The sequence below is a fragment of the Myotis yumanensis genome, unplaced genomic scaffold (assembly GCF_028538775.1).
Source record: "Myotis yumanensis isolate MYYU_CA2020_CCGP unplaced genomic scaffold, mMyoYum1.0.hap1 SCAF_13, whole genome shotgun sequence".
In the NCBI taxonomy this organism is placed as follows: Eukaryota; Metazoa; Chordata; class Mammalia; order Chiroptera; family Vespertilionidae; genus Myotis; species Myotis yumanensis.
The window spans coordinates 21,387,326-21,407,477 of record NW_027223764.1 but is presented as its reverse complement, the minus strand read 5'-3'; the positions used below and the strand labels follow the sequence as shown (position 1 = coordinate 21,407,477).

At 37.2% G+C, this 20,152-nt stretch overlaps 1 protein-coding gene across 6 annotated transcripts in view; it reads left to right on the top strand.

Annotated features, from left to right (window-relative positions):
- The window catches only part of LCOR (ligand dependent nuclear receptor corepressor), a 115,020-nt gene that overhangs the window by 51,506 nt on the left and 43,362 nt on the right, over positions 1 to 20,152 (top strand). For 4 of the 6 annotated variants that reach the window (XM_070432593.1, XM_070432596.1, XM_070432597.1 and 1 more), the window contains one exon: positions 17,140 to 17,272. The exons of 1 other annotated variant lie outside the window; for it this stretch is intronic. In XM_070432593.1, the coding sequence (XP_070288694.1) occupies positions 17,140 to 17,272 (133 nt within the window). Of the gene's footprint in view, positions 1 to 6,160; positions 6,247 to 17,139; positions 17,273 to 20,152 lie in introns of those variants that run through there. One more of the 6 variants, XM_070432595.1, reaches the window with a different exon arrangement.

Genomic DNA, 20,152 nt, shown 5'->3' with positions numbered 1-20,152 from the left:
TAGTTTCTTTATTTGGTGAGTTGTATAAGAAAGCAAAGTTTGGGCACTGGGTGTATTCATTGGTACTAGAGCATCTTTGCTTCTAAGTCACCATGCTGTGTCCCCTGGACTTATTTTATAACTGAAAGTTAGTACCTTAAAGATTACCCTCGCCCTAACCGGTTTGGCTCAGTGGATAGAGTGTCGGTCTGTGGACTGAAGGGTCCCAGGTTCGATTCTGGTCAAGGGCATGTACCTTGGTTGTGGGCACATCCCCAGTAGGGAGTGTGCAGGAGGCAGCTGATCGATGTTTCTAACTCTGTCCCTCTCCCTTCCTCTCTGTAAAAAATCAATAAAATATGTTTAAAAAAGAAAAAAAGATTACCCTCATTTATTTTGCACGCCGATCATGGCAACCATCAATTCATTCTCTGCATCTGTGAGTAGGTTTGTTTGTTTGTTTTTAGATTCCACGTGTGAGATCATAAGTTTTTTGTCTTTCTGTCTGATTTATTTCACTTAGCATAATGTCCTCAAGTTTCATCCATGTTGTCACAAATGGCAAGATTTTCTCTTTTTATGGTTGAATAATATTCCTGTGTTGTGTGTGTGGGTGTGTGTGTAGATAGATAGAACACATTTTCCTTATCTATTCATCTATCTATGGACACTTAGGCTGCTTCCATATTTTGGCTATTGTAAAGAATGCTCCAGTGAACATGGCAGGGGGGGTTCATATATTTTTTTGAGTTAGTGTTTTTGAAGTGGAATTGCTGAATCATATGGTATTTCTATTTTTAACTTTTTGAGAAACATCCGTATTCTTTTCCATAGTTACTGCACTAATTTACCTTCTCAACAGTTCACAATGGTTCCCTTTTCTCCACATCCTAGCCAACACTTTATCTATCTATCTATCTATCTATCTATCTATCTATCTATCTATCTATCTAAAACTCTAATATGCAAATAGACGCAACAGCAGAACAACCGGTTGCTATGACGTGCACTGACCACCAAAGGGCGCGCGTGGAACATGGCGGGTGTTGGCAGCAGGCAGCAGAGCGTGGAACATGGCGGGCATCGGCCGCAGCAGGATGGTGGAGCAGGTGAGCAGGGGTGCCAGACCAAGATGGGACACCGGTTGCTGTCATTGGGACGAGCCTCTGGTGGTTACTGAAAATTCTTTGCTCCTGCATGCCACGGTTCCACCTGACGCTCCCACCTGCTGCCGGCGTCCGGCACCAGTCCCCATCGCTCAGCGCTGTCAGCAGGTGCGAGCGGCAGATGCCAGTCCCGATCGCCCCTCAGGGCTTCTCCACCTCCCCCTGCTCTTGAGGGGCAATTGGGGCCGGCAGCTGCCTCTCACACCTGCTGCCAGTGACGGCCCTGCTCACACCTGCTGCTGGTGCCGGAACCACTGCTTGCACCCACTGCCGGCTTCAGCCCCACTCCCACTCGCAGCTGGCGCCAGAGCCACTGCTCTCACCCACTGCTGGCACCATCAGCCGGTACGAGTGGCGGCTGCTGGCCCCAGTCGTCCCTAAGGGCTTCTCCACTTCCCCCTGCTCCTGAGGGGCAATCAGGGCAGCCGCTGCTCACACCCACTGATGGCCCTGACCCCACTTACACCCACCACTGGCATCGGCCCCAATTGCTCTGCGCTGTCAGTGGGTGTGAGCAGGGCCGGTGCTGTCAGCTCATGGGAGTGGAGGTGACGGGAGTGGGGCTGCCGGCAGACGGGACCGGGGGCCGCAGCAGGATTGGCCGGGTGGGGGTGTGGAGGATGGGCCAAGACCCACCCCTGTGCCCACCGCAACCTCGCAGCCCACGGTTCTTTTCAAGGTGCATGAATTCGTGCACTGGGCCCCTAGTTGATAACCATTCTAACAGCTGTGAGCTGATACCTCATTGGTTTTGATTTGTATTTCTCTGATGATGAGTGATGTTGAGTACCTTTTCTTGTACCTATTGGCCATCTGTATGTCATCTTTGGAAAATTGTCTATTCAGATTGTTCTTTTTTTTTTTTTGAAGAATAATTTATTAAGTTTGATCATTAAAATAATATATATTCGTAATAAATTCTAATTTTTTTTAAAAAAACCACCCCAAGACAGTGGTACATCTACATAGTGGAATACTATGCTGCTGAAAAAAGGAAGGAACTGCTACCATTTGCAACAGCATGGATGGACCTAGAGAGCATATGCTAAGCGAAATAAGCCAGTCAGAGAAAGATAAATATCACATGATCTCACTCATTTGTGGAATATAATGAACAACATAAACTGATGAACAAAAACAGATCCAGAGACAGAGAAGCATTGATCAGATGGTCAAACCTCAGAGGGATGGTAGGGGAGGGTGGGGGTAAGGGGGAGAATCAACCAAAGGACTTATATGTATGCATATAAGCATAACCAATGGACACAGACACCAGGGGGGTGAGGGCATGAGTGGGGTTGGGGGGGCACAAGGGGGTAAGGACACATGTGTAATACCTTAATAAAGAAAAGAAAAGTATACAGAACCTAAGGCCCCCGATCTTCCGCCTCTGGTGTGGGAAGCTTATCAACTAGAGAAAATGGGGCTAACAGTCCTTTCACAAAAGGACTCCTTAATGCTTTATCTGAAAATTACCACATGACGTCTTGGGACTGGCAGATTTTAGCTAAAACGACTTCAGATGCCAGTCAATGCGACAGAGAGCGGAATATGGTAAGATCTGTGAACCTAGGCTGAGACCTAGGCCGCAGCTGGCTGTAAGTCCCAGGCAAATGTAAAACATCTGAAAGGTCCATGAAAAGATCTGATTTATTAAGTCTTGTCTATGTGTTATGCACGCTTGTAAATATCATATATATGAGTGTTGATTGTTGTTTTATCTGTCTTTGTTGTTTGGTTTAATTTGTCTATTGTTAGTCTATTAAGCATGCCTCTGATTTACCTTCATAGAAAAGAAACAGTAGATAGTCAGACAATTACTGACTTTCCCCAGAGCAAACAGAATGTGGGGGTGGGGAGAAAGAAAAAAAATAGTTTATTAAGTGAGTCTATCATTTCTTTCTGGCTATGGGTATAGGTCTCACTTCTTTTGGTTCAAATCCAGTGTAATATTCCCCCCTGAGCCCACTGTGTTTTCTTCTGTTTTAGAGTTTTAGGTCTTTGGTCCATTTTGAGTTGATTTTTATATATGGTATAAGCAGGATCCAACTTCATGCTTATGCATATGGATATTCAGTTTTCTCCACATCATTTGTTAGAAAAGAATGTCTTTGCTTCTGGCACCCTTATCAAAAATCATTTGACCATTTATGTCGGGGTTTATTTCTGGGTTCTCTATTCTATTTCATTATTCTATGTGTCTGTATCTTTTTGCCATAATCATATTATTTTGATTACTATAGTTTTGTAATTAGTTTTAAAATTAGGAAGTGTGGTATCTCCAATTTTGTTGCATTTTCAAGATTGTTTTGGCTCTTTGGGGTTCCTTGAAATTCCATATGAATTTTAGGATGGATTTTTTTTTTAATTTCTGAAAAAAATGTCATTGGGATTTTGATAGAGGTTGCATTAAATCTGTAGATCATTTTGCGTAGTATTGACATCTTAACAAAATTAAGTCTTTGCCTGTTTGTTGCTTATATTTTTTCTTTTAAAAAATTTCTTCAGTTTCTTATTTCTAAAGTTAAAATCAACAACTATGTATTTCACTGTTAGTAGTATGTCAAAAGTGCCAGCTACTGTGGTTGAATTATTTCAAGTGATTAAAAAGATGTTTTAGCCACAGATGCTATTTTCAAGAAATTTATAGTCCAGTGGAGGAAGTTAGAAATACATACATATCCTATATAATAAAAGCCTAGCAACCATAACGGCAGAATGACCGCTTGACCAGTCTCTATGAGGTGCACTGACCACCTCTCGGTCCCTTTCCCCAGCCAGCAGGCTCCAATCGCCTGATGGTGAATGCGGACCTGGGGGTGGGTGGCGGGGGATGTGGGCGGCTCCAGGCCAAGGCCCCCTCCCCACCGGTCGCCCCACACACAGAGGGCGACCTGGGGTGGGGCCAGCGAGCAGGTGGGAATGGCTGACCTCTCAGTCCTTCCCCCCGGCCGTCAGGCTCTGATCGCCCAATGGCAAACAGGGAACCGGGGTGGGTGGCAGCGGGGCCAGCTTGCGGGCGGGAATGGCCGACCTCTTGGTCCCTCCCCCTGGCCATCAGGCTCTGATCATCCCATGGCAAACGAGGAACCGGGGTGTGTGGCAGCAGGGGCAGGACCACGAGTGGGTGGGATCGGCCGACCTCTCGGTCCCTCCCTCTAGGCCTTCAGGCTCTGATTGCCTGATGACAAACTGGGAACCTGGGTGGGTGGTGGCAGGGGGCAGGGCCAGCTGCTGGCAGCCAGGGAAGATGGCCCTGATCACAGGCCAGGTCTAGGGACCGTACCCGCGCACAAATTTCGTGCGCCGGGCCTCTAGTATAAATATAATAAAGGTAATAAAACCACTGCTGTCCGAGCAGTATGAAGTGCTGTAGGAGTTTTGAAAAAGGCAAGATTACCCTCAGCCAGGCTTTATAATACTGTTGCCTCAAATATGCAGTTGGATATCATTGGGCATCTATACATCTGCAGTCACTATGGAGAGCAGATAGATATTCAGGAAATCTTCTGATTGAGATTGGGTTGTGGATGAGAATTGAGATAGTACAAACTTTTCATTTCTAACCACTGGAAGGATATAAAAAACCATTGCTATTGGCTGTGGGGGTGGCTTGTATTTGTCTTTTAATATTCATAATAACTTGTACATGTATAATGGAAGAAAAGCTCTAACAGCAAATGTTTATTATAGATACTGGTGAATTAAAGATAATGGCAGTAAGAGTCACTTGCCACTTACACTCTAGGCTTTATTTTCATGAACAGTAATAGCAATTAGATATACTGAGTCATTCATGGCCCATTTGTTGTGCATTTTGAATACCATATTTAATTCTTGCTTCAACTTTTATTATTTTCTTATTCTTTAATTTGATGGTTTGCTTAACAAAATTTAAGGTAACATTGACATACAGTAAAAATTACGTTAAGTACAACTCATATTTGTTAATGTAAAAATTAGTAATTTACATGGAGTAAGAAGGATTCCTTTTACATCACTGATCTTAAAGAGTATGAGCTTTTTAAATGGTGGAGCCATTTAAAAATCCTAAGATTTGCTGGCATTTAAATTAAAAGGACGTCGGAGAGTGGCATTTAAATCAATGAGTTGCATCTTGTCTGTTCTTTTTAGTTCATTGCTTAAAATGTCAGTAAGCAATGGGTAGCTGTATGCCCATGATCTACTCAGGTAGGCCTTTCTAACGGAGTTATTATAAACCCGCATACATACACATGCTTTTGATTCTCCGATTTTCTATACCATATGGTATGAATTTTTAAATACCATTTAAATTAATTCAGGCACAGAGTGGGCATGGTCTTGAATTTAGACAGGAATGGCTCTAAAATGTCACCCCTTAAGTTTTGTGTCATCCTACTGAAATCTAGACCATCTTGTCTTTCCTAAGTGAAACTTGTCGTTACTACTTCCATTTCCTTTCCTGAGGTGTTAACTCTGAAAAAGAAAATAATCAACTATGTAAGCGTCCTCCCCCATTTGTTTCCTCCAAAACACCCACACTCATAAGATGACAAATATTAGAGTTACAAAAGAAAATTTTTAAAGTTTAACTGTTTATTGCCCTGAGGTCTAACTTCCATGCCAACATAATTTTGTTGCTTTATTCAATAATGTCCTTGCTATTTCAGGAACCACTAGAGCTTTTGTTATAGTTCTTGGAGACCTTTAATAATTCTCTCTCTCCAGGGTTAGCAGACTATGGTCTGTTCCCAAACCTGTCTCACAGCATGTTTTTATAATACTGCAAGCTAAAATACTTTTTTTAAGAAAAGGAGAGATGCAGCAGAGACTGTGTGTGGTCTACAAAGTCTAACATATTTACTATCTTGCCCTTGACAGAACATTTCTTATTTCCTTTTTTCTTTTTTTGCTATCTTCATTAGGTCATTGAGATATTAAGAGAAGCCTGAAAATTAACTTCCATATCCTACCTATTATTCTCTTTGCTCTTCATCTTCCTCAGACTGTGTATCAGAGCAACCCATAACACAAGCAAATATAATTTAATGGCAAGACTGGGGATTATGGAGGAGACAATGGAAGAAGAGACAAGGAAGATCTGTTTTGTGGGAGAAAAGTAGGGGTTAGCATTTACCCACTATATAGCTTTTTCTTTGAAATAACTTCACATTTATAGAAAAGTTATAAGAATAGTATAAAAACTTTTGTGTACCCTTCACCTAGATTCAACAATTGCTAACCTTTTGCCAAATTTGCCTTATTATTCATTCTCTCTCTTAGATATTACATGTAGCACACACATTCTCCTGAACCATATGAGAATAAGATATAGGTATATCCTGCATACCTCTTTATTCTTAAATGTTTTCGTGTATATTTCCCTGTGTCCTAAGAATAAGGATATCGACTTCTTTAACTACATAGTATAGTTGTCAAAAATTAGGAAAGTTAACTTTGATATGTGCTTATCTACAAATCTTCAGATTTTACCAATTGTCCCAAAGACTTGGTAGTTTTTTATACCCTCCTTTAAAATTCAAAATTCAATATAGGATCATTCATTGAATTTGATTTTCACTACTCTTTAGTCTCCTTTTATCTAAAACTAGTGGCCTGGTGCATGGATTTGTGCACATTGAAAGGAAATTAATTACAAGAAAGATTTGTGTGGTAAACATTTATTTTTAAATTGTCAGTGCCCATCATATGTACCGGATGGTCAGATGGTCAGTCACTTAGCCTTTTATATATATAGATATATAGATGTCAGTTCAGTAGGTGGTATTAACGATTGGGCAACAATCAACCTACTTATCACCATTTATATATAAGGATATAGCAAAAACTGTGAAATGCCATAAATGATGGCCACTGACAGTATATTCAGAATACTATGCAAATAAGTGCATGGCAAATAAAAGATACTGGGTTTTTTTTTTTTCAATTTAAGAGTATGCTTGCTTGAAGAAAAAGATAGCACAAGAGCTTTTTTTAAAAAAAAAATAAGTGTCATATTTCTTTGTAACTCTAAAATGTAAGTTCATTTCTTTAATTTCAAGTGGTTAATTCAGAAGTTGAAATTCAGTGATACATTCAGCATTTAGCATCTTTAATACCCTGAGCCTATTTTTAATGATTTCTTTACTGAGGTAATATTTATATACAATAAATTTTTTGTATATAAATAATACACTTCAGAGTACAGATTAGTGGATTTTGATAAATGTATACAGTTTATAAACTACCAGGACATTTAAGGTGTGGGGCAGTTCCATCATCCTAAAAATGAAAATATATGCTCAAAGACTTTTATTTATATGTAAATAAGTTTAATAACCAACATCTGTAAAAATTCAAAAGTCCATATTTGAACTTAGTAGTCAGTCAATCCCTTTATCAGACTCCCAGACCCAGGCAGTCAGTATAGTTTTACCTTTTCTAGAATTTTACATATTAGGATCATACAGTATATAGTATTTTGTATTTGACCTCAGTTAGTATAGTTTTTTTATATTCATTCTTGTATTTATATATAATCTTTTGTTTCTTTTTATTGCTGAGTAGGTCTCTATAGCATTGTGATGCCGCTGTTTGCTTATCATTCATTTTTTTATGGACTTTTGAATTTTTCCAGATTTGGCTATTAGACTTATTTACATATAAATATAAGCCTTTGAGCATATGTTTTCATTTTTCTGGGATACAAACCTAGAGTTGGAATTACTGAGTATTATTATAATTGTATATTTAACTTTCTAAGGTACTACCATGTGGTTCATCAAAATGACTGAACCATTTTGTAGGCTATCAGCAATGTTTGAGAGTTCCATTGGTCCACATCTTGCCAACATTTAATGTTGGTCTTTTTAACATTAGGCATTCTAGTGGATCTGTAGTGGTATCTCATTGTAATTTTAATTTTCATAATGAGATATTGAGCATCCTTCTGTATACATATCGTATATGAAACATTTGTTTGAATTTTTTGCCAATTTTTAAACACTTTTTAAGCTGTAATAGTTTTTATGTAATTCGTACAAAACCCTTTGTCATTTTTTTCTCTTAAAAAATTTTATGTCCTATTTAAGAAATCTTTGCCCAATCCACAGACAAACACAGGAAAATCTCATATTTTCTTCTAGTTTAACTCATATTTTGATATATGATTCATTTCTAGTTAATTTTGCTATATGGTGTGAGTTAAGTGTTAAGGTTTATTATAATTCACAAGGTAATCCAATTGTTCTAGCACCATTTGTTGATAAGGCCTTCTTGCCCCCATTGAATTATCTTGGCATCTTTGTTAAGTCAGTTGGCCATATACATGTGGGTGTATGAACTGTATGTCTATTCTTATATCATTACCACAGTGTCTTGATTATTTTATCTTTATATCTGGAAATCAAGTAGTTTTTTTTCAAAACTTGTTTTTCAAACTTGCTTTGCTAATCTAGGTCCTTGACCTTTCTTTAAATCAATTTGTCAATTCTTCAAAAAGACTTTTAGAATTTTGATTAGGTTTGCTTGAATCAATAGATCATTTTAGAGAGAATGGCTACATTAACAATATTGAGTCTTCCAATTTCTGGTTATGGTTTATCTCATCATTATGTATGTCTTCTTTAAGATTGCTTAGCAGTGTTTTGTAGTGTCATTCCTCTTCAACCTGAATAATTTCCTTTAGTATTTCTAGTACTAAAGGTAGCTACTTTAAGTTGTAGAGAAAAGTATGAACTCTTTATTTGAAGATATCTTTTGGATATTTGTTTTATTGTCAATCTCAAAATGGTCATAAATGATGATAAAAGAGTATATTATATGGAGTATATATAGGTAGAGATAACCAAAAGCTTAGTAAAGAATTGAGGTCTTTTCTTAACCCATTTAGTACTATATCTCCTTTCCTCCTTTGGGTGATGGATCATCAGACCACAAAGTGTTAAAGACTTCTGCATTTCTCTTTACCTCTCCTTTCTGCTACCTTCACTGTTCCCTTAAAAGAAATGTCCTTAAAATGATATTGGAAAATTGACAAAAATTAGTGACGTTACCAGAGAACATAGCAAATGAAGAAAGATGATCTACACTTTTCCTTAAAAGCTGTATGCAAAATTAAGTTTTACACACATTCTCTTCATTTATGCCAGCCCTAGCAGTTAGAAAATAAAGGAAATAAAATAAAAGCATTACATGATGGAAAGAATCCTATATAATAAAGAGCTAACATGCTAATGGTCATGACGCCCTTATGCCGTAAGGACTGTTCAGCAGGAGGCTGCGTGCGTGGCAGGGCAGAGCCGCCGGGTTGCTCTGGAGATGGGGCAAAAGCAGGGAGGTGCCCGGAGGAGGCGGGACCATCCCGTGGCGGGGAGGGCGGGGTGAGGCCCCATAGCACACACACCCCCCTCCCACCACCACCAGTCCTTCACCTCCCACTGCTCGCACTCAGCGCAGGAAGTGGCACTCAAAATTCCGCAAGAGGCAGGAGGCAGGAGGCTTCCACACTCTCCTCTGGCACCATGATGGGACGAAGCTGCCTCATTCAAGGCGGAAGCGGGGAGGCACCTGGAGGAGGCGGACCAGCTCGAGGCAGCTGGGGGAGGGGGGGGGGACCGAGGGCGGGGCTTGAAGTGGCCAGAGGAGTTGGGGGCGGGGCCAGGCTCTCTTGAGCTCTGGGTGGAGAGGTTAGGGTGTCAAGGCGGGGCAGCGGGCGGGTGGGCGGGGCAGCACGATTTCGCGTGCCTGGTCACTAGTGTAAAATAAATGCATGGGAACAATATAAATAAACAACAGAATTTTAATTGAGATTCAGTAACATCCACTTGGATAAATATAAAACAAGCAATTTTATAAAAGACAATATTTTTAAGTATGTTACTTATTCCTGATTATAAGTATAATTCTATTTATTTTTTTTTTAAAAATAAGAAAAAACACTGTCTTCTTTGAGGAGTTGGTGGTGGTAAGAACAGAATTTAAGTTATTTTGAGTATAATCTGAAAGAATAAAGCTAGAATGGCTGGGACATTTGAGAAAATTTAAATAAGTGGGTATTTGCCTTCCCAAGACTTACTATAAATATAAAATAATTTTCACAGTATGATACTGATATGTTTTTTTTTAGTTCTTTATTAAGGAAAAAGCTTTTAAAAAAACATAATGACTATTCGCTACCCCAGAGCTACAGAATCAAAGCTCTGGGAGTATGTTCCAGGTATGTATATATAGGTGAACCAATTCCTGAATCCTGAAGGAAACAACTCATAGGAGATTTCAGTTCAAATCTCCAAGTTGATTGCTTTTTAGTTCTGGATAATAAAGCAAAAGAAGAACAATTGTTTTTTATTATGTCACATCATTTTGTTATATTTTGCAGTACCGTATGTAATGATTCCTTCTAGAATTTAGACGTGGGGGATGGGAAATGACATTTAATTGTTTTTCTTTAACTTCCTATCTCCTAGTGATTGTTTTAGCTTTATAGCTCTTTGTCATATGAACAGTTTTGTTCTTTTTGGTACATTTAATTTTGGTACAGGTATGTCCAGTAAGGGAGAATGAGCTATATTGTGCATATACATCATTGCTATAACTGTTTTAAAAAATATGTTCTTACTGATTTTTAGAGAGAGAAGAAGGGAGAGGGAGAGAGAGATAGAAACATCGATGAGAGAGAAACATTGGTCAGCTGCCTCCTACATGATCCCTCATAGGGATTGAGCCCAAAATCCTTGGCCATGTGCCCTGACCAGGAATCAAACTGGCGACCTCTTGGTGCATGGGAGGGACTCAATCAGCTGGGCTTTTGCTATAAAATTTTAACATGGGGAACAGATTCAATTGAAGAAGGTATATGACTTTGTGTTATATATTTTATCTTCGGTTATTCTGGATAGAAAACAAGCTAAACAATCATTTGGTGAAAATTATTGTTAAACAACGTTTGAACTCTGGAAATACTTAAGAGCATATAACAAACGGAGAATCATTTATTTTTTTAAAAATCTAAATCTCAGTACAAACAACAAGAATCTGTGGCATTCAAACCATGATTCACTCCCACCCACCTCCCTTAGCTCGGCTTGAGGGAAGCTCTTCTCTAAGCAGGAGGAGCAGATTTAGGGCATTTCTCATACCTTCTAGCCTCTTGTTGCTGATGCTTTCTTCTAGGGCAGCGGTTCTCAATCTGTGGGTCACGACCCCTTTGGGGGTCGAACGACCCTTTCACAGGGGTCGCCTAAGATCATCGGAAAACACATATATAATTACATATTGTTTTTGTGATTAATCACTATGCTTTAATTATGTCAAATTTGTAACAATGAAATTGGGGGTCACCACAACATGAGGAACTATATTAAAGGGTCGCGGCATAAGGAAGGTTGAGAACTACTGTTCCTGGGATTCCTTTCAGCACTCAGTCTTTACTGAGTGAAAGTGTATTCTAGGTGCAGCAGGCTGAGAACATTGTCCTGGGCCATGCCTTATTCATAAGGCAAAATTCTGGTGCCTGGAGGGACAAGTCATCCAGCACCTCCACTTATAGAACACAGGTCTTACTCAGATAAGGGAGACACTGTGCCAGCCCCCAGTATTTGTGCCGTGGCACAGAGGTTCTTCTGAAGGAAGGAGGCCTTAAGAACAGAGAATTCTTTTTTTTTTATTGATTTTTTTACAGAGTGGAAGGAAGAGGGATAGAGAATCAGAAACATCAAAGAGAGAGAAACCTCAATCAGCTGCCTCCTGCACACCCCCGACTGGGGATGTGCCCACAACCAAGGTACATGCCCCCCCCCCCCCCCCGACCGGAATCAAACCTGGGACCCTTCAGTCCGCAGGCTGATGCTCTATCCACTGAGCCAAACCAGTTAGGGTGAGAACAGAGAATTCTTAAGGGGACTAGCTCTCCCAAGGGAACTGACTTTTTTGGACTAGAGCTGGCAAAAAGATGTTGAAAATCTTTGTGGTGAACAATTAAGAGGATGCTGGTAGTTCCCCAATGCTAGAGCAACTAGTGAAATAGCAGACAAGTTAAATGTTTAAAAGAATTTTTTAAAAAAGATAGCAAAGGGGTTGGAGCAAGTCTCAAAGACTGGCAACACCTTACCCCTACAGAGAGGCCCCACTTTTATAGGATCAGACTGGTGCTATGTATGCCCCAGGGTGTGGCAAAAACAATAGAACAATTAGTAGATGCTAACAGCTCGGTGTATGGTACCACTACAGACGGATCAGCCAGAAGCTTATAAAAGGAAGACCCAAGAAAGAATCTGCCAGAGTCCAACTGAAACCTCAGTCATTCCTGGTGGACAGAGAGACTGTGCATGCTCAAGACAGCATCCACTGAGAAATGGTGTCAGAGGCTACACACTGCTGGGCAAGTAGACTTCAATGAACTAGAAGTAAAAAGGGACATTTTCTAATGATAAAAGGATCAGTTTATCAGGAAGACATAATTAAATCCTCAACAACAGAGTCCTAAAATGGGTGAAACAAAATGCGACAGAATTAAAGGGGAAATAGATAATCCAACAATAATAGTTGGACACATCAACACCCCACTTTCAGCAATAGGCAGAACATCAACAAAGATGGAAGACTTGAACAACACTATGAATCGAGACATAACATCTCTAGAGCACTTCACCCAACAAGATCAAGGCTGCTGAATAAAGCATTATTTAAAAATTCATTTTATTTCTATAAACTAGCAGCGAACAATCTGAACATGAAATTCAGTTTACAGTGGCATCAAAAAGAATAAAATACTTAGGAATAAATTTAACAATAGTGTAAGACTTATATATTTTAAATTACAAAACATTGTTAAAAGAAATTGAAGATCTAAGTACAGTAAATGGGAAAACATCGCATGTTCATGAATTGGAAGACTTAATATTATGAAGATGGCATTACTCCCCAAACTGATTTGCAGAATCTGCATTCCCATCAAACTCCCCAGCTGGCCTCTTCCATATGAAATTTCAAGGGACCTGAAATAGCCAAAAGTCTTATAAAAGAACAAATTAGGAGGATTCACACTTTGCAATTTTAAAATTTACTACAAAATGATGGTTATCAACATAGTGTGTTACTGGCATAAGGATAGATATATAGATTAATGGAATAGAATTGGATGTCCAGAAGTAAAATTATGGCCAGTGGTTTTTCACAAAGGAAGTTGGACCTTTCTTATACCCTATACAAAAATTTACTCAATTGATCATAGACCTAAAAGTCCTAAAACTATAAAACTTTTAGAAGAAAACATAAGAGTAAAATCTACATGACCTTGGATTAGCCACTAGTTTTTCAGATACAATACCAAAAGCACAAATGTTAAGAGTATAATAAATTATAATTCATTAAAATTAAAAAATTTTGTATTGCCCTAACCAGTTTGGCTTAGTGGATAGAGCGTCGGCCTGCGGACTCAAGGGTCCCAGGTTCGATTCTGGTCAAGGGCATGTACCTTGGTTGTGGGCACATTCTCAGTGGGGAATGTGCAGGGGGCAGCTGATGGATGTTTCTCTCGCATCAATGTTTCTAGCTCTCTATCCCTCTCCCTTCCTCTCTGTAAAAATTCAATAAAATATATATATTTAAAAAAAAAATTTAAAAAAATTTTGTATTGCCAACAGTAGCATCAGTGAAATGATAGCTCACAGATGGGAGAAAATATTTCAAGTCATATATCTGATAGTAGAGTTGTATACAGAACATGTCAAGAATTCTTACAGCTCAAAAATAAAAAGGTAAATAGCCCAATTAAAAACTGGGCAAAGCTTATGAATAGACATTTCTGCAAAGAAGGTATATTTACATGGCCAACAAACACATGAAAAGATGCTCAATTACACTAGTCCTTACAGGAATGCAAATGTAAACCATGAGCTACAACTTCTCATCTACTAGGATGGTGTAATAAAAAAGATAACAAGTGTTCATGAGTATGTGGAGAAATGGAATTCCTATTATTGCTGTGGGGAATATAAAATGGAGTAGCTGCTTTGGATAATGGTTTGGCACTTCCTCAAAATGGTAAACATAGTTAACATACAATCCAGAAATTCCACTCCTAAGTATATAAATCCAAGAGAAATAAAAATATACATCCACACAAAAACTTACACATATTAAAAGCAGCATTATTCATAGTAGCCAAAAAGTAGAAACAACCCAAATGTTCATCAACTGGTGAATGGATACAATGTGGTATATCATACAGTGGAATATTATTTAGGAATAAAAAGGAAGTAAATACTACATGCCACAACTTGGATGATCTTTAAAACATTATTCTAGAAGAAAAGTCATTTGCCCCAAAAAACCCCACAAATAGTGTATGATTTCAGTTGTATGAAATCTATTTAATTTTACCCTTTAAATGGGTAAATAGTATAGTATATGTATTATATCTCAATAAAACTGTTTAAAAACAAAAAAGAAATAGATGTGACCATAATTGATATGTACCAGCTTAAAGTCATGTGTATTTCAGAGGCCAGGTTGATAAAATGGTTAATTATTTGATTCAAGAAAAAAACATTTATCACCTGCCTTACAGAATGCTTAGTTAGTTGCTCTGTGTTGATTTAGATTAGAAAGTAGCTTTCTAATCTAAACACAGAATGCTATATGAAACATAGTTTAAGGATAGATATTTTGTTCAAGGTCTGACTGAATTGACTGACTGTAGGGCTACAGAGTTAAGTTTAAGTCCAGTTTATGCCATTTAATGTCTGTTTTTAAAAAATCTCTAAACAATGAAATGGCATCAATAGTTGAGGATTTTGTTGGACTGTTTAATTAATACAGACATACCTTGTTGTATTGCACTTTGCTTTATTATGGTTTATGGATGTTGTGTTTTTTTACAAATTGAAGTCATGGCCCTCCACCAACAAAAAGATTACGAATTACTTTATTGTGGTGGTGTGGAACCAAACCTGAAGTATTTCCAAGGTATATATATCTACCTGTTCCTAATACATTTTAGATGGTAAATCTATATCAAAATTAAATTATTTGTGATTCACTTTTAAAATTCAGTTTCTTAATAATTTTTTAGTCCATGAGAGAGAATGTTGGGAAGTGCAACTATAATAAAGGCTTTTGTAATGATTTATAATACTTAAAATATTTTGTTTAAAAAGTTTTAAACAATGTGGCAAACTTAGCATGTCTTTAATGGAATTGTTAAGTCACCATTGTTTAAGTTTGAGTATGCAAGAGAGTTCTTCATATTAAACTATCCTATACCATAAAAGCCTAATATGCAAATCGACCCAATGGTGGGACAACCGGTAGCTACGACGCGCACTGACCACCAGGGGGCAGACACTCAATGCGGGAGCTGCCCGCAGGCCCCCAGGCCAGCCAAGGCAGGCACCAGCGGGGGGCCAGCGAGCAGGTGGCACCAGGCTGGCCAAGGTGGGTGCCAGCAGGGGGCCCCCTGACCACCCCACAGTCTCCCCACAGATTGGCCCTGATCGTCGGCCAGGCCTAGGGACCCTACCCATGCACGAATTTCATGCACAGGGCCTCTAGTTTGTTTATGATTTGTAATTGATGCTAAATGTATCTTTGAAAAATACGTATTTTTATTGCACTGTTGACACAATTTGGGTGATGGTTACAAATATCACTAAGTGTATTTAAAATTTTTGAGGAAATCATTTGTGAATTATAACATGCCTTTAGTGTCTTGTTTGACATTGTGCCAAGGTATTTCCCCATCTTCTTCTTTAGAGCACTTTAAAATTTTCCGTTATATAACTAAATGCATGTGTTGATTCATTGTAGTAACTTGAAGTAAGTTACATGCACTGGTATTTTAAACACTGGTATTTAAAAACAAAATAGTTGTTTCTAAGAACACTTAAAAGATGTACTTTGCTTTTCCTTATAATCTTTTTTCTATTATCATAGTTTCCTCTTTATTTATTAGTACAAGGGTGGCAGTGCAAAGTGTTGTTAACCAAGTTCAATACTCCTGCAGTCTGAGAGCAGGTTTTGACAGTCTGTGGGATGACATATGATACTGAAGTGTTTCCCCTTAAGATACTGAAATGTTTCCCCTTAAAGCATGTGATGCACTCTGTTTTTGAGTTATTTTTTCTAGTGTGAGTTTTGACCTGTTAATTTCACAACCCATTAAAGATTTGAAAGCTTCAGTTTGTAAAATAGTATTCTAGGGACAGAATTGTGAATTCAAATACATCCTTCTTGAGTTTTACCTCCAAATGGCCCTTTACAAATTTTTGTTTTGTGTCTGGAGAAAACAGATCTTGTACTAGGAAGGCAGATGTGATTCACAGATGAGACTTGGAGTTTTAAGATTTTTTTTTTACTGAGTTGAGTTGTCTGAACTATTGCTGTAGTATACATGGCCAATACACACATGAAAAGATGCCCAAGAACCGTTATATAGAATGCTCAAAAAATTTCCCTTTAATAATTATAGATTAATTAGAGTTTCTTTGTAAGTTTTAAACAAAACTCATAATTTAAAAAAACACACACTTGGGTTAAAAGCCAGAGAGAGAGAGAGAAGTTTTGTTCATCCTCACCTGAGGGTATTTTTCCCATTGATTTTTAGAGAAAGTGGAAGGAAGGGAGGAAGGAAGAAAAATAGAGAGAAACATCTATGTGAGAGAGACACATTGATTGGTTGTCTCCCCTACGTGCTCTGATCAGGGCTGGGGATTGAACCTGCAACCCAGGTATATGCCCTTGAGTGGAATTCAAACCCACAGCCCTTTTGTGCACAGGATGAAGCTCCAACCACTAAGCCAGACCAGCCAGGGCCAAAGTATATTTTCATATTCACTTTGCTTTTATACTTTTGTGGAGATAAATTTTATCCTGATTTGAAGTTTTAAAATATGTTAATTGTATTAAGCTAATTTGTCTTATCTGTTTTTAATGTTCCTTTTTTTAACATCTATGCTTTTGATATTGAATGGAGATAGATACTTGTGCAAATATGTCACCAAATTTTTTGCAGGGACACTTAGTCGGTCTGGATGAACCAGCTTCAGGAGCTGGGCGGGAAGCTCTGCTTAAACAAGAGCAAGCAAAAATCATTCGATTCGAGAAACAAGCAGAAGAGTTCCTCAATGCAGTCTTTTATAGAAAAGGTTGGTTCCAATAAAGAATGACATTTAGCATCTGCTTGTCTTGTATTAACCTTCTTAATTTCAATGTCATTTTTAAAGAGTTACTTTAAAAAGTATTTTTCTTTATTGATAATACACTTTATAATTCTCCATGTTTCTTCGGCAAGTTAAATTTGAAATAGGGTAAGGCAACCCCACTCCCTCCTTTTATTCTGAAGTGATAGGTTTTAGTTAAATAATTCTTAAAATTATTGTGAAAGTCTGAAAGTTGCAAGGTTTCAGTAGTTCTATATATTGTTAGTCAGATTTTCTTACATAAACAGTTACTGTTTTTATCAGTGATAACCATAAAACTAACTGTAAATTTCTAGTAATTTCTCACTGAACTATTGTTTGCAGAGAAAAATGTAAAGTTATGTCTTAAAATTAGATTTGCAAGCAGTTTTTCTCCTTGATGTAGTCTTATTTCACTAGCTTTTTAAGTTACTAAAATTAGAAAAAGAAATTTATTATTATAAAATAAAACTTTCCCCCATACATTTAAGGTGGCATTTAGTAGCTTCACCACTTGTATTTTTCAATTTATCTTTCTCCTTGAAACTTTTGTAGGCTTGTTTTACATTTCTCTGTCCTCAAAGAATAATTGCTACCAGCCAAGACCTTCAGGAAGTTTCCATTCATGAGCCATATTAGTGAAGAGTCTTTACCTTCAAGATATTCTTTCTAAATAGATTTTTAATCTTCAGCAGACACAATGATTCCATTTTCTTTAATATTTCTTCAGTGTTCTAGTTTACACCTGTCATTCCTCTGGAAATTTCTTTCTTCCCTTTTAAGTTTAAAAGCTGGTGTTCACCTGTACGCTGGTTAAAAGTCTGATAAGTGCTGATTCTAATGGGTTGGTTACATTTGGAGACCAGCTGGGCTTCTGCATAATGTAATTAGTATTTTCAAAAGGGTGTATGAGGTGAAGTGTAGTAGAAAATTAAGGAATGCAAAAGAAAGAAAAAGGAATTCACAAGATTATTGTTTTCAATGGCATTTAAAAAAATTTCTTCTATCAGTTCCCTAGACAAAATTAAATCTTTTGTACATCCTCTCTTCTCTTTTAAATAATACCTTCTTGCACTTTCTGACTAAAGCTCCCAACTGAAGCTTTTGGACTCACCTTATTGTCTCAATAAAGTACCCAGAATTCCAAAATTACGTTCAAAACAGTAATATTGTTATTTCGTTTTATGAACATTTGATTGTTTTACTAAAATAACTCACATTTAAAGTATAAATGACAAATAGTTCTAGTAATTCACATTTAAAGTGTAAATGACTAATAGGTCTATCAGTTTATTAACTAAATAAAATATCTTGACAGCTCCTCTGCTATGTACTGAATCATGGGTCTAGTGCTACAGCAAATGTCATTATCTGAAAAGAGGAACTCTACCTGATGTACATGGAGCAACCACTTTTCATTCACTCGTAGCTTGGAGGGAGTTAGCTTACTTTTCTACTAGTCCCATTTTTTGTCATGCAGAAATAATTTACATTGAAGTTCATAAAATTTTATTTAGAAATCAAACTTTTGAGAACATAACCTTTAGGGGAGGAATTGTTACCTTGAAATCAGTCTTTGAATAAACTTCAAGAGATGAGAATTCCTTAAATTTGTATGTAAAGTTAAGTTTGTATATTTTTGTATACTGGAATATGATGCTCAGAAAAAGAACTATTGCTTTGCAATTGGAAGTTCCTTCTACCTTGCTTTATTTATTAATGTTGTTATTTTTAGATATTTTATTAATCATCTTGGAAACATCTCAAAGATGAGTATTAATAGTCTTCAAATTAATATCTAAAATGTTTATTATCCAGAGATATGACAGGCAATTTAGTCTGAAGTGATTATTTTGTTTTTAGTAACTACTTCAGATATTTGGATTTAGTCCTTTGTTTCCAACTATTGCAAATTGTATGTTATAAATAATTGAGTATGTAAAAATTATATCACTAAATAGAAACATTAATGCAATAAAAGTAGGCTTTTGTGATATGGATTTTATAATAAATTCCAATTTAAGGACAGTATACCTTCTGCAGTTGTCATGATCATATTTCTTTTCAGCGTGTTTTGTCACTTGTGTTAAGGAAATATGATACTTGTCTAAATGTTAGATTTCCATTTTTGAAATATGCAGATGGCTGTGAGGCAGCATTTACATGTTTTTCTGTAGTTTTAATTTTGATCTGATTTGCTGTTTTTTATTTGACTCAATTGTGCATATTCCCTGAGACATGACTCGGTTTATAGATATATTTCAAGAAAGTGAAGGAATGAAAAGTGTTGAGGAAGCTTTCAAAAGACAGAAATTCAAATGCAGAGATGTCATCAATTCATAAACATGAATTGTGGTTTGTGATTGTTATTCATGCAACAAAAAGGTAAAATATGCTGCAGCCATTTAAAGCTCAAAGGTAGCAATTTGTGTTATTTGTCCTAAAACCTTTGACTCTTATGAATCTTTAATTACATTTATTAATCTAGTTAAAGAGACATTTAATAAATTACTTCATTTTGCTTCCTGTTTGGAAACTTCTTTATGTATTACATATTCTCCAACTTTTCAGGGGGAAAATATACACTAATACATTAAAACTTGAAATTACAGTGTGTGTGTGTGTGTGTGTGTGTGTGTATTTTTATATATATATATTCTTGTATTTAGAGGATTGTATGCTTGTATGCTACGTGAAAAAAATGGATCTTAAGTGGAAAGTCTAATGAATATTAATAAGAAAACCCATTCGGTAGAGAGATTTTTAAAGCAATGTATAGCTAAAATGTTTATTAAAAACATTTAAGGAACCATTTTAAGTGATTATATTAACTTCTGAATCTTACCA